General features: G+C 39.5%; 1 protein-coding gene across 2 annotated transcripts in view; it reads right to left on the bottom strand.

Annotated features, from left to right (window-relative positions):
- The window catches only part of TMEM132D (transmembrane protein 132D), a 264,071-nt gene that overhangs the window by 92,234 nt on the left and 158,080 nt on the right, over nucleotides 1–13,757 (bottom strand). For both annotated transcript variants that reach the window (XM_076352935.1, XM_076352936.1), the window contains exon 4: nucleotides 5,536–5,719. In XM_076352935.1, the coding sequence (XP_076209050.1) occupies nucleotides 5,536–5,719 (184 nt within the window). The remainder of the gene's footprint in view (nucleotides 1–5,535; nucleotides 5,720–13,757) is intronic.

The raw sequence follows: 13,757 nt of genomic DNA, 5'->3' as shown, positions 1-13,757 counted from the left end.
AGTTCACACAAGTTTCTTTAAACCACTTCCATTTGCAACTTAAAAATAGGTCAGTTCGATCTGCACCAAAGCAGCTTTGCCCTGCAAGAACAGAGCTGAGTGTTCGTGTGTTTCTGAGAGCAGGGACAGCTCGCTAAGTTGGGACTCCTCGGTAGGGTCAGATGAGTAGGAATAATTCTTTCCCTTCGCTACAACCTGTTTGTTGCAAAGTAATGAGCTGGACTTTGGTCACTGACTGTTTAAGCCTGTCATAAATCGGGAGTCTCTTCTCAGAGTTTTTTTCCTACATTTGATTTAAATCTCTCTCTACCTCACACCTCACTTGACTGTCTTGGAGGCCGATGTTGCACTGCTTAAGGATAATAAATAATGGGCCAAAACCAGAGAGATAATGGAAACTCAGTTGCTGATACAAGTCTGTAATTCACTGTTCACCATCCACCTTTGTCTGCTAAAATATGGCTGGGAGGGATGGAAGGTTGTCTTAGGAGTTCTTGCTTCTGCCAAGCAGACTGCAACCTCACCACTGCCATTAATCAAGTTTCAAATCCCGTTTTTTCCTCCTGTCCACTTCAGTTCTCTAATTATAAGGTTAATTTTTAGGTTGATGCTGACTAGATTATAAACATACCTAAGAGCTGTCCCGGTATATTCAGTAAGAAGGGAAGACAGGCACTCCACGGACATACGGGCATAAAACTCACCAAGCCCCAGACCAGAGCTGAGTTTGATAAAGACTGAAGGGAGCCTGTCCTGCCGGTCCCTGGTAAGGTGAAACCTGCTAATTGAGCCCTAGTGCCAGGCAAGCTGTCCTGCCTGCCAGCAAGTTTGAGATTCTCTGGGCAGCAACAAAGCTGAATTATTGACTCCAAAATATTAATAACATGATTGGTATGAGGTAATCCAGGGCTACTCAGCCACTGTCACCATGACTCTGCAGTACTCAAGGATTCTTGCTCTGAAAGGCAAAACTTTTCCGCTCTTTCCTAGTTGCATGGATCATACAAGGCAGTCTATTATAGCTGGCATTAAGATCAGTTCATCTATAAGGGCTGGGGAGTCTCTCAAGAAAGCGATCCAGATTCACAGGCTTTTTATACACAAGGGCGCTCATCGCCCAGCTACCTGGCTGCTTCATCGTCTTCATATGTCCCACCACCACCTGAAACATCTGGTCCACATCCACATCTTTAAACCTAATAATGCCTTGAACATCAGGACAACTACATTTGTGTGAGCCGGGCTGACTCTAATATTGACTTGCTGATTTATAAATTTAAAACACGTATGCGGACAATAATTTATCAAAAATTGAAGGTCAGGAACCTGCAACCTTTTCAAGAAATTTCTGAAGGGGCATTGAGCATCCTGCATATATTTTTTCTGTATTCTAGGAGAAAGTAAAGTTAACACAATATATTTTCTAGTCAAAGAACTACTCTAATAAGGGATTTATCAACCCTGGGACCAACATCTCCCCCTATAAGGTTTATGAAACAGGTGTTTTGCTCTGATTCCTTATCAGATTATTAAATAAAGGGAGGGCACAGATAGAATAGGTTTAGGGCACGTACACAGGTAAGACAGGTGATTTACAGATTCAGAGCTGGTTCAGTTAAGAACCAGCCCAGGTATTTTATTATTCACGATTTTTATTATTATTATTTACAGAACAGATTTCAACTTATCCATTTACCAGCATGTCGTATTTGCCCTCTGCCTTTCTCAGTAGGGATTATCTTGTATGTACACAGATGGCTACAGAGCTCGTCTGTCTCTCATCCTCACCTAATCATTAAAGTTCAACAGAAGGTGAACACCATAATTATGAAAGAGCTGACAGAATGTTTAAAAAGCAACAATAATCAATAGCAGCAAATGTACAATCTGAGTGATTAAACCTGTGCCATTCATCACCTAACAAAATGAGAGTGAAATAAAATAGGGAAGAAACACCAGAAAGAAGTCAAATAGGAATTGGAAGCTGATTCTTCAGCATGCCAATAAAAAATAACGTCACATTCTAGAAGATTCAGGCATATTATTCTCACTGGCTGTTACACTACATTGTGGGTCATCAACTCAGAAAACCTCAGCAGTTTAGCATGTTCAAGACAGTTAATGAACAAATGGACCATACGCCTTTTTAATACCATATTCCAAAGGTCTTAAGAGGTGCTAGGGTTTCTGTCTCAAAGGATACCCTATTACAGGTGAATGTTAAGAGAGTGACATTTAAAGACAATCAATATGTATGTTAGCTGACAACAAAGAACAACATAGAAGGTTTTTGCTTCTTCACTATTTACTTGTGATTTTTGGTTTTGGTTTTTTTTTTTTTCAAAGTGCCAAATTTTCAGTAATTACCATGGAGTAGTCCTCTGGCATTCCTTGTCCAGAATTCTCCATCCAGAATAAAGTACTCTCTGTTCCTGTATTTCCTGTAGCGATCAACATGTTCTTAAGACCCCTCTTCTCCAGTTCCCTGGCCACACACACTGCAGTGAGAAAGCTGGCAGGGAAATGGGGATAGTTTTGAATAGTGCCCATGCAAGAAATGCACAAATTAGAGCGGAAACTGTGCTGGTGAAGAACATTACACCATTTAAATATCTGCTTCTTCCATGGGGCTTAGTGGATGTTTTAGTTTCTGTCAACAAGGCGAGACATTGCTATGTGGCTACAAGAGCCACTGCAAAGCAATCATGGTAAAAGGCCAGTAATTTTTTGTAACCCTGGATAAACATCTTTGCCTGTATTTCATCAGGCTTAAGGGAAAGGATCAAACATTGCAAATATCCAAACAGGTGCTCACAGGTTCTTACAATGTTTTCAGATTAAATGTCTTCTCCCATGCTATTCCCATCCTGCTAACAAGGGCTGACTGGGGTCCCATGCACAGATTACCAAGACGGGTTCTGTTACACTTTAAAATTAGAAAAGGTGTTATTAAAGTGTCAGAAATATCAGCCTTTATGGTACCCACACATCCGTAAAATACACCCTACAGCTTTTCTCATCAATATCTTTGAGTGTTCTACTGTGACTTGTGTTGCCGTTCCGTTATTGGTGTAGGGCCCTGCAGGGGTCTCAAAAGCTGGAACGCTAATATTGCCATAGGAAAAAAAAAATGCACTGGAGAAAGGTAAGGTGAGTGCAGCAAGCGTCCTAGTAACTTCAGCAGAAGGTAGGCATTTCCAGCGTGTCCTGACGCTGATATATACATTTAAGTCTTTCCATTGCAGCATTTTATAACTCAAAAAAAGAAAACAGGAATCTCTAAATTGGCCAGTCTTCTGCTTTGCAATTTACAAATCCATAATAGCTAGCAGAAGAGACTACAGAAAACAAAGATGGTGCAGAGGTGGTACGTGCTAGCCTATTAAAAAAACAGAGCTCTGTCTAATGTTAAAGCAGTAAAATTGTTCTTTTGAAAAATTAACCTGTAATTGAAATATTCAACAGCATTTCTGTTTGGTGCTTCTAAACATGAAATTACAAGTTCTGCTAAGCCTAGCAAAACTAACCCAAATTAACCCCAATCTCCAGAAACAGAGAAATAATATAACACTTTGTTTTCATTGTGGTTCTTCCTAAATGGCAGAGTAGAATTTATTTATTTTTTTATTTTAAATTTGTAAATTTCAAACTGGCTTTGCTAAGATCACAGGGAAATCTGAAGTACCGAACTAATCTAAGTTACATGTCTTGGAAGGTCTGCACCTGACTCATCATTTTGTAAGCACAAAGTGAAGTACTACAAAGAGCTGGAGATTTGTGATACCCCAGAGTTTCCTCCCTGACATTCCAGTTAATGCAAAGAAGGTTAAAACTATTCCCAGTCTGTCAGTAATTAGGGGACCCCTGCCATTTATCTTTGCTTTCTCTCTTATCCATTATCCCAACACCTGTTGCCTTGTAAAATGCCACCTGATAACTTTATAAACTTCATGTGACCTTCGAGCACAGAATTTTGTGCTTCTGGAAAATGGGCTTTTTTTAATCTTTTAATGGAAATGAAGAGAGTGAGTTGATTTGTAGCAACTGCCAGGAGAATCTATCTTTGTTCTTATGAACTATCTGTTGCCACTATATCACTTGATACTAAAGCGATCATGGGCATGTATGAGAAGAACTAGTGTTTTCCGCAACCATTGGAACCACTAGGAAAGAAATCAATTATCTTTTCATTAAGGGGTGGAGTGAATAAACCCCCCCACATCTCAGGTTATGTAAATCAGATCACATCTACAGCCTTAACCCTCAATATTCCAGAACTTGTGTGACTGCACATCAGGGTCCCATCTGCAGACCTGAAAGCCTCTTCTCTCACCGACAAACCAGCAGAGATCACCCCCTGTTCAATAGCAGGAACTAGCCCACGGAAACAGTCATGCAAAACAAAAGGACTAAATATACAACTCTGGTTTGTTAGGTGGCCACAATTCTAGATGGAGAGAGCTGCTTCAACTGTGGTATACACCTTGGTAATGAAAGCATGAGCCATTGAAAAAGAAAAGAAATATTTTTGGTGAAATAAAGAATCACAACATCTGAGTAGTTCTAAAGTTGGTAAATAACAATAATAGCCATTATCAGTTCTGTGAGTCTGGAAGTGCAGAGAACACCTCCAGCCCTCAATAATGGCATAATTAACTGGCTGTCGCTAGGCAAACATCCAGGTTATTTTTTTTTTTTAAATGCTCCGAGATTGATTTTTGTTTTTCTCTTAGTGCTAAATAATAATGTGTCAATATTTTCTAATAGATTGTCTAAGAACAAAAACGGGGCACAGCCAGACCTTAGACAAGTACACTTCAGCCCTAACAATGAAGAAATGTGAAGGGGAGAGAAGAGGAAACACACAAAATTTCTGTTTGCACTTGGAATTTGGGCATCTAAAACTTTTTTTAGGTAAGACCAAGGCTAAAGAATCAGGTATTTTTCAAGCCCTATAGTTTGCACTGTGACGGTGAGGCAACCCATTTGAATGCATTTATGTAGAACGGACAGCTGGCTATGTACTGTATTTTCTGTTCCCCAGGTAATTAAAAATTACTCAGAAGTCACACCATGACTTTTATTTCTCTTCTCACTCTTAAATGAATATGGAGTCAGAATTCAAAAGCTGAAAAAATTGTGGTTCAGGAAGTCCTTAAACACTAGACCAAATGTAAGAATACTTGTGATTCAAGTAAGACATATACCACGTTGAACTGAGTGTCCAAGCATACCACTTCACCCAACAACGAGAGAGAGTCCTGAATACTGGAAATGCCACGAACGCAGCTTCTGCCTCCAAGAAGTCAGTGTGTTGCTCAAAGAGAGCATGACTGGGCCTTCCATGGGAAGCTATCGTTTCCCCTCATGCGGTTTACACCGCTGAATGAAGCAAACTTCAGAAGTTAGTATCTGTTTCCCAAGGTGCTAAAACTTTCTGTCCCCCCACCCCTTTCAGCAGATCACTTGCATCTGTCAGACACTAGAGTTGTAAAGCAGCATTAAAATCTTGCAGAATGCCAGACAATTTCTTACCATTGCCAAAGGGAGAACTCCTACCAGGTCCTTCTGGCTTACGTAGATCTTGGAGATTCCTAGATCAGATGTTGAATCTCCAGGATATTCTACCTGCCATGTGATGAACTGGGTCCCAGGTAGGTCAGTTAGGTCTTCAATTTCAAAATCAATCTGCATGATTTCAGAGGAAGGACCATCCGCGCTGCAAGAAAGAAAGAAAAAGAAAGGTTCCATTCACATGACTGATAAGCCAGCAATATAATTGCTTTGATATTAATAAAACATTGGATTAAGGCTCTTCCAAAAAGAGGATTTGGTGGGATGATGGATTTAATAACGAATTAATCATTTTGCACTTGTCTTAAGATTTCAGGGTATTTCCCATACATTCAAGTGGCTTAGTAACACTCTGTGACATGGATCACTAAGCACCGCTCCATTTTACAGGTGGAGAAACAAATCAAGGTAAAGCTAAGGCTAAAGCTACAGCCTAAAAATCCTGACTTTGAGGCTCTCCCTTTAATAAGCACATTTTATTTCCTCCCTGTTAAAGCAACACATAAACAAATCTAAAGGGAATCACTCCTTGAAATGGGAAACCACTGCATTAAAAGTACTTTTTTCTGCTTTTTAAAAAGGGAGGCATGGAAGAGAGGTCAAAGCTCAGGAGGGGGTTCGTGAACCAGGGCAGCAGGGAGCAGAGGATTGGAAAACTTGGAATTAATTTTTGGCTATACTGCTACCTTGCTGTGAATGTCTGTCTGAAGCTCCTTTTGTCCTTTGCTAAACTAGGAATTATAGATAATTCAGCTTGTTGTGGGAGAGGAGAGTTATAAAACTGGATTATTTAATATGGGCCAATCCTGCTAGGATCCTTGAGTAAAAAACACTAGAAAAGAACAAAGAGTTACCAGATGTGATTCTCCAGGATACTCTGGCAACACTGGGGTTACTGATACCTTATCAATGCTACTTTGTCTTTACATGCTGTCCTTCCCAAGGTTACATGGTTCATGTAAGTGAATACCATAAAGCAGAAACGTAAAGAGGGAAAATCGGAAAGGGGCTCACTGGTGCAATTCCTGCAAAGCTTGTTATAAAATCAGCTACTGTATAGAAAGCAAGGCAGTGAAGTTTCTATTGAGTATCTTGGCAAGGTGAGCTCCATAGTCCAGTGGCATTTATAGAGACAAGAAAATACTCAATTTACTGTAAAGTTGTTGAGGAATGCAGAATTCCTTAGCAGTGCAGAAATCCAGGGGATATTGAGAATGACAGTGCTTCTACTTCTGAAGCACTGAAGGCTGAACAGATCTTCAGAGTTTGTGTGGAGGGGAAAGGAAAGAGCAGAATTTCTTTCAGTGGGATAATAGTCAAGGAGAGAAAGAATGGCACAGCACTGAAGTGTCACAAGCCACTTATGTTGGAGAGTGCAACTAGAAGACAGAGGAAACATTTCAGCAACTGATTAGAGAATTGCAGAATGTGCCCAAAACCCAGCAGGTTTTCCCAGCTGATGTGGAAAAAGAGCTAAAACTAGGCATATTTTTTATGAAGACCAGTTATGACAACAGCCCCAGTTTGGGATTCTTCCCAAAATACTCAGAGATTTTTATCATGCTGGCTAAATCCAGTGCTTTATCCAAAGCTACTGCTTGAAGAGTTTAATCTGATCATCTCCAAGGTTTCGATTTTAATGGATGCACTGAGTTCTTGCTATCCTGGATGGAATTTAAAAGGAGCCTCTGTGTTTCCAAAATGGAACACATTGTGTTCAATTTCTCATTTCTTCATGTCAGGAAAAAAAAAAAAAAAAAAGAGCACAATTTCTAAACTAGCACTGAATGCACTCTCATTTCATGCTGATCTAGGTAGGATCAGAAAGCTGCTTTATGCAGCTGTGGCTATTGAAACTCAGTTACCTTAATTGTGTGAGCAGGAATGGGCAACGCATTGCCTACAAATACCTGGCAGTGATCCGGTTTTGTACAGTATGTTCTACCACAGTTTCTGTGTGTAAAGAACTAATTGAATCTTCATATAATGAACCTTGGTTTTGCGATTCTATTCAGGGTGCCTTTATTTATTATTGCATTGGTGTCTGCTACTACCAGTCACCAGCTTTGCAGAATTGGTGCTGTCAGCAGAGACGCGTCCTGTAACAGCAGTGAGGGACTGCTGCACAGGAGGGGACTGCAGGGCAGAACACCATGGAAAAAACAAATTATTGTCAAAAAAGGCAATCAGCTTAATCTTTTCCAGATATGTTGGGGATTAGGAGAAAAGGAGAAAAGTGGTTAGGATACAGGAAAACAAAGGAAGGAGGAAAAGATGGGGAGCGAGAAGTGGAGCATGGTCCTTATATTCTTCAACTACAGCTCCCATATGGCACATCTACAGTAGCCCCAAAATAATGGAAATATTTTCTTTTAATTTCTCCTTTAAAGCAGGTATTCTAATGAAGCATTTCTTGTAAAAAAAAAAAAAAACCACAACACAAAAAACACAAAAACCCACTTTGCTACCAAATGCAATTTTGACAGAAATTATTTGAACTAGTTCCTCTTAGAAATACTAAACACCTCCAAATGACAAGATTACAAAGCACCGAAAAAATCAATAAGAATCTCATTACTGCTACTAAAGATGTATTAAAAAAAAAATGTGAAAGTATTGCATGACCTATGATCAGACCCAGGCTGTCAGCACCAGGTCAGGAACTTTTGTTTAATTACTTTACTCTCATCACTTACTATGATGATCCTTCCATGTGCAAGTCCCACGGATCTGTGTCCCCAGTTTACAGCCTTTCTAAGCAGTATTTAGCAACTGAAATCTTTCAATAGAGAAGTAAGGGAAAAAGTTACCCTTCAGAAAATACAGTTAAAAAATGTAAATGGAGAAATTTGGACAAATAGTATTCATTACCGGAGTTCAGTCACACAAAAATATTTGTGGCTTTTCTTTTAAAGTCAAGGCTGCTTGGTACAATAGGAATATTTCTGTTGGGTAGTCAGCCATTTCTACTTGAAGTGATGCACTGCCTAATCCTCCTCAAGGTTCGCATACGCTTTATGGTCACTGCAATGCAATAGCCTGTTGGCAGCTTGTCTTTGCTAACGCTAAAACCATTTTTGCTATCAAGAGTACCGAAACAGTGTTAGTTACGATATGGGAGGCTACATGATTGGAACGTTTAGGATGGACAAACCCAAAGGTTCACCACAGCAACCCAAGCTGAGCTGAAGAGTGGTCAAAGCGAAACAGTTCTTGGTGCTAATTTAAAGTCAAATCCTTTACATGGGGTTTTGCTGTTTATAGTTGAGAGTTAAACTGTAACGGAGTTCACTGTGGTGCCAATAAACCCTCCTTGTGAACAGAGCCCTGCTGAGCTGTGTGCCACGTAGACACATTTTTAAAGGGTCTCAGCCCAATCTGAAGACAAGGAAGACAAAAAAAAAAAGAAAACTTCATTGGAATGGAGTAGTCTGATCCTTCCTCCTGTCAGCCAGGACAGCACAGACATGTTCATGCTGTATTTCTTAATCTGCCTTTTATTTCCTGTCTAACAAAAGACCAAGCAGCTCTGACAAATTAAGAACAATGGGGAACTCTGTCCTGTCTCTAGGGGAGTATTTCCTACCTCCGCAGAGCCATTCTGCACCTGCTGCTTCTGACACATGCCTGACCGAGGCAGATTTTTTTTTTTTATTATTTTTTTTTTTTCCAAGACCTCTCTTCTGCCCTTTCGGCCTGAGAGTCCTTTTAAATCCGAGAGGCTGGTGTCAAGGGCCTTGGCCAATTGCTAACACCTGCGCCATCGTGTCAAGTTTCTTTAGAGAAAGAACCAGCCACTCTTCTGGGTCTCTAGGGATGGTACGTCCTGCAAGACACAATTTTCAAGAAGAGACCCTGTAAATCCAAGAATAGCCACTGGATGTTGGCAGCATTAGTCAATTCAAGTATCCCATTCCTGATTTCACTAGCTGTGGTATCGGCTTTGATCTTCATATAATGATCACAAAACAAGATTTGTTCTGAACCTACTAAAACAACCGGGCATGTAACGTTTCTTATAATACAACATATAAAGTTTTATCACTGTCTTTAGAAGGCTATAATGGACACAAGAAGCCTAAAGCCATGAATATGCTAAATAAGATGTATCATGGGAATGTTAATGAAAGAGCCTTGGGGAGAAGAGAGACAGAAGGTAATCTTTATTCTTTTCTACCTCCACACACGTACCTAGGTCTCCAGCACATCTCTTGCAGGGTATCAAAAGAGTCTGTGGCCTGAAACGCTGCACAGGCCAGGCGGAGAGGTGGAACAGCAGTGCTCAGAAAAGGGAGAAATGTTTCCAGGGGTAGCTGGAAAAACTTTCTAGCATGAGAGAGGGGAGACAGCCGCGCAGCTGACCCCATGAGACCTGAGGGAGTTTGTGAAAAACGTTATCCTCATTTTACAGGAGAGAAAATTAAACTGAAAATTACTTTCCCATAAAAAGAGGGATAAGATGATTTATACACGGGCAAAGTGTATAAGACTATTTATACACACAAAGTGGTGTATAAACACTATTTCAGAAGTAAAGTGATTTAAAAATAAGTACAAATCTTTGGGTAAAAGTAAGAGAATATGCTATGTTGTCATACCAGATAAAAACACTATGCTAGCTATTTCCAGCTCTATCAGTCAGGCTGCAAAAAGGTTTTAAGGCTTGCTGTCATCTGTCCTGCCACTGCACAGAGCCAGCAGTTATGTGATAAATGTAACTTCTTCCTTGTGCGGTAGGAAATAATATAAACCAACGTGAGATGTAGAATAAAGGCATAACAAAGAGCAATGAAAACAAAACATTGCCATTTAGCAACAGAACCCCACAGTTTTCCGAAACAATTCATTTCTGATACAGTTTTTTTGAAAAGCTTTTTCTATGGCATTTTCTTCAGAATTTAAACAATTTCACTAAGAGCTGTTTTACAAACCTTTTTTGCCCATCCCTTTTAGAATTGCAAGCCATTACTCCTAATATTATCACTAAAGGGTGCTTGTTTCTTAACCAAACATGAGAAGGTCAAAGTGACTTCAAAGGACCACTAGAGAATCAGCCTTTCCTTCGGTATATTTGCTTTTTTGTACCTCCTTCCCTTCTGCTTAATAATCTCTCTCCAACCCTAGAGCTCCACTATAGTGCACAAGCCATTCACTTATGCTCCTCCATAGCAGCGTATCCCTAGCAGTGCCAGAAGTCTGTGGACTTTATCCCTTTTGCAACGCTACTGAGAGCATGCAACTGAGTATTTAGGTGTCTTCCACCTAAATAGATTTTGGGTGGGGGAAAAAAAAGAGGAAACTAGAAGAAATTAAGAAAAAAAATGGGAGCGAAAAAGAAAAATGACCTGTTACAGAAGGATGAGAGAGACAGAAAGGTAGAAAATTAACTTCCGTGAAATGTAGATAAAAGGAGAATGATAGAAAAATAAACACTGAGGCTTAGGAGCGTGTAGGTGCTTTGTGAGAAACTCCTAAAAAATCCAGATGAATGGGAAACAGAGCTACTGTAGACAATAGCCAGAAAAAGAAAACACAGTTTCAAACCTCCTTCTCAGTTGAGTCAGTCTTTCCACCTATATTTAAAGTAGTCAAGAAAGAATCCTGATAGTCTTTTAGTTTATCTTCACCAAGAAAAGATTGCCTGTCCAGTCTTTGCTGAATTCTTAACAAATACCCACAACTCTGGTTTCAGGAAAGATCATAATTTTATTTGTGGGGGTTAGTTTGTCTGTTTTAAGAAGCCTTTACATGAAAGTCAAACTGTTGTGGCAGGGGGACACATTTGCATTCCTCTCCGTATTTGCCAGAGAGAGATCACATCTCTTCTGCATAAACAGGTACTTGCAATGCAATAAAGTACTGCTGCTTGGCGTGTTTGATAGCATCCTAGAAATTATGTGTATGGGATGTGTAAGTAAAAAATGCGGGATCACTGACAAGGAGACTGTAACACTGACATCTGAGGAATAAAATGCACAGAATGAGAAAGGAACACTATGTGTTATGGTAGGCTAATTTATTTGGGCTTTTCTTTGGTGCTCCTCACCACACAATAAGCCATTGCTTTGGAAACGCTGGTAACTTCTTCCAGTTCAGCCAGGGGTAATTTAAAAATCCCTCTGCAAGAGATGATGATGGGTGTAAACGTCACATCCACATTTAATCTCTTTTTTATGTGTTTTTTGTGTATTTTATTTTTAACTTCAGCAATCAAAACATGCTACCTTTAGGTTTCCTCTGCAGGTCTACCCTAAAACAATGCACAGAAACACGTCTGCTTCAGGCAAGATTTGAACTCTTCGATACAATATGGGAAGACAAAGCTGAGAAAAGCATTCCACTACCGATGTGCAATCTTTGGAAGCTTTATGTCTCCGGGTTGGGGTTCTTTTATCAGTCTCACAGGTACAAAAACCGTAAGCTAAAAACCCCTCAAAATAATCTTACAGGCAAAGAGACATTCTTTATTTTAATGAATCTGATTGTCTTTTCCTTCTGGTTTCTGAGCCAGAGCGCAATCAATGAATATTTTCCAGCTTTTTTGGAAAAGCTTTTATACAGGATAAAAATTGCAGAATTTCAGTGAACCATTTTATTCCTGCAACTAGGATTTAAGGTAAAAATCAAATATTACAAGATTTGACATTAAACATAACAAGTTAACAGCATGATATTGCCTTTCTCCAGCTGAGGAGCTGGCTCAGCTCCAGAATGTGAGCTCACCATAGCCAATGCTTCATCTCCCAAATCCACTCAGTAGGTATGAATCCAGCTGGCAAGGCTAGGGCTAGCAGGATTTCCACCCCTCCTTTGCAGGTGAAAATAAAAAGTCTGAGTTTACCCAAAAAGTTAGAATTCTATTAAAACAAAACTAAACAATACGGTGCAATACCTGCACCGTATGTTGCCAGCAAACTGGTATATAGAATCATAGAATCATAGAATCATTGAGGTTGGAAAAGACCTCTAAGATCATCGAGTCCAACCATCGACCCAACACCACCACCCACTAAGCCATGTCCCTAAGTGCCTCATCTACTCGTCTTTTAAATACCTCCAGGGATGGGGACTCAACCCCTTCCCTCATGCAAGGATTCCCTGCAGTGCAAAGCTAGATACCATACGCATCAGCCCCTGGTCCCAGTCTAAACAAATACCAAAAAGGAAGAAATATTTTAGACAGGAAAGCGAGGCATGCAGCGTGGGGCTCTGACCTTCCCAAGGTCAGAGAGGGTATTCTAAAAAACCAATATCTGTAGAATCTACCCTACTGCGTTACAGCAAAGATCATTATTCACCATTGATATATCAAGACAAGGTGATATATACAGCAGTACATTAAAATTTAATTTTATTCATTGTCATCTTACTATTAAAAATTCAGCGATGGGTAGGCTGAAAAGTCATTTTTCTTCAGGAATCAGTGTATGAAGTGAACCAACTAGCAAGAAAAATCACAAAAAAAAAGAGTCTGCTAATCATGTAATAAAGTTATTAAAAAAAATTGATCCATCTCTCTGGAGCATGACATCAGCAGTGCCGGTTGAGAAATATTTGCCAAATTATTTATCTGACTTTTTTTGCTATTTTCAGGTAAATTATTCACTCTACAATTTTCCAGCTGTTGATAGCACTTTTCCCAAATAACTCAAACCGTTCAAAAGTGGATAAAAATTAGCAAACCTTTTAATATAATATAAATTTAAAGCATTATTTCCCACCAAGCCAGCATTTCAGTTCAGAAGCATCATTCTGAGCATCTCTTGACACAGTAAATCCAGTGATCATTTACCACATTACACTAGGGAATGGTAAATCAACATTGACTTTATTACATCCAGTCTAATAATCATTCAATAAATTATTCAACACAGTAGTCAGTAAACATCAAGTACTTTTGAAGTAGCCCAATCATGAAGCAACAGCAGAAAACCCGCAGTTAGTATGCAGGTGGGATTGAATTGCAGGACTAAGAAAACAGTTTTACTGACAGTACGAAGTCTAATAAAACGCTGCAGATACATTGTCAATCTGGGCTTCTCTACCTGCTGTTTTTTATTGTCCTCAGCATAAAAATAACAATAAATATAACATAACTCACATATAAGTGTGATAAAACTACAAAAGAGGAAACCAAGCGTACAGCCACAGATGATCGTTATTAATTGGTAAAATTTCTACAG

This window comes from Aptenodytes patagonicus, chromosome 15 (assembly GCF_965638725.1).
Source record: "Aptenodytes patagonicus chromosome 15, bAptPat1.pri.cur, whole genome shotgun sequence".
Taxonomy (NCBI): domain Eukaryota; kingdom Metazoa; phylum Chordata; class Aves; order Sphenisciformes; family Spheniscidae; genus Aptenodytes; species Aptenodytes patagonicus.
This window is presented reverse-complemented; position numbering and strand designations above follow the sequence as displayed.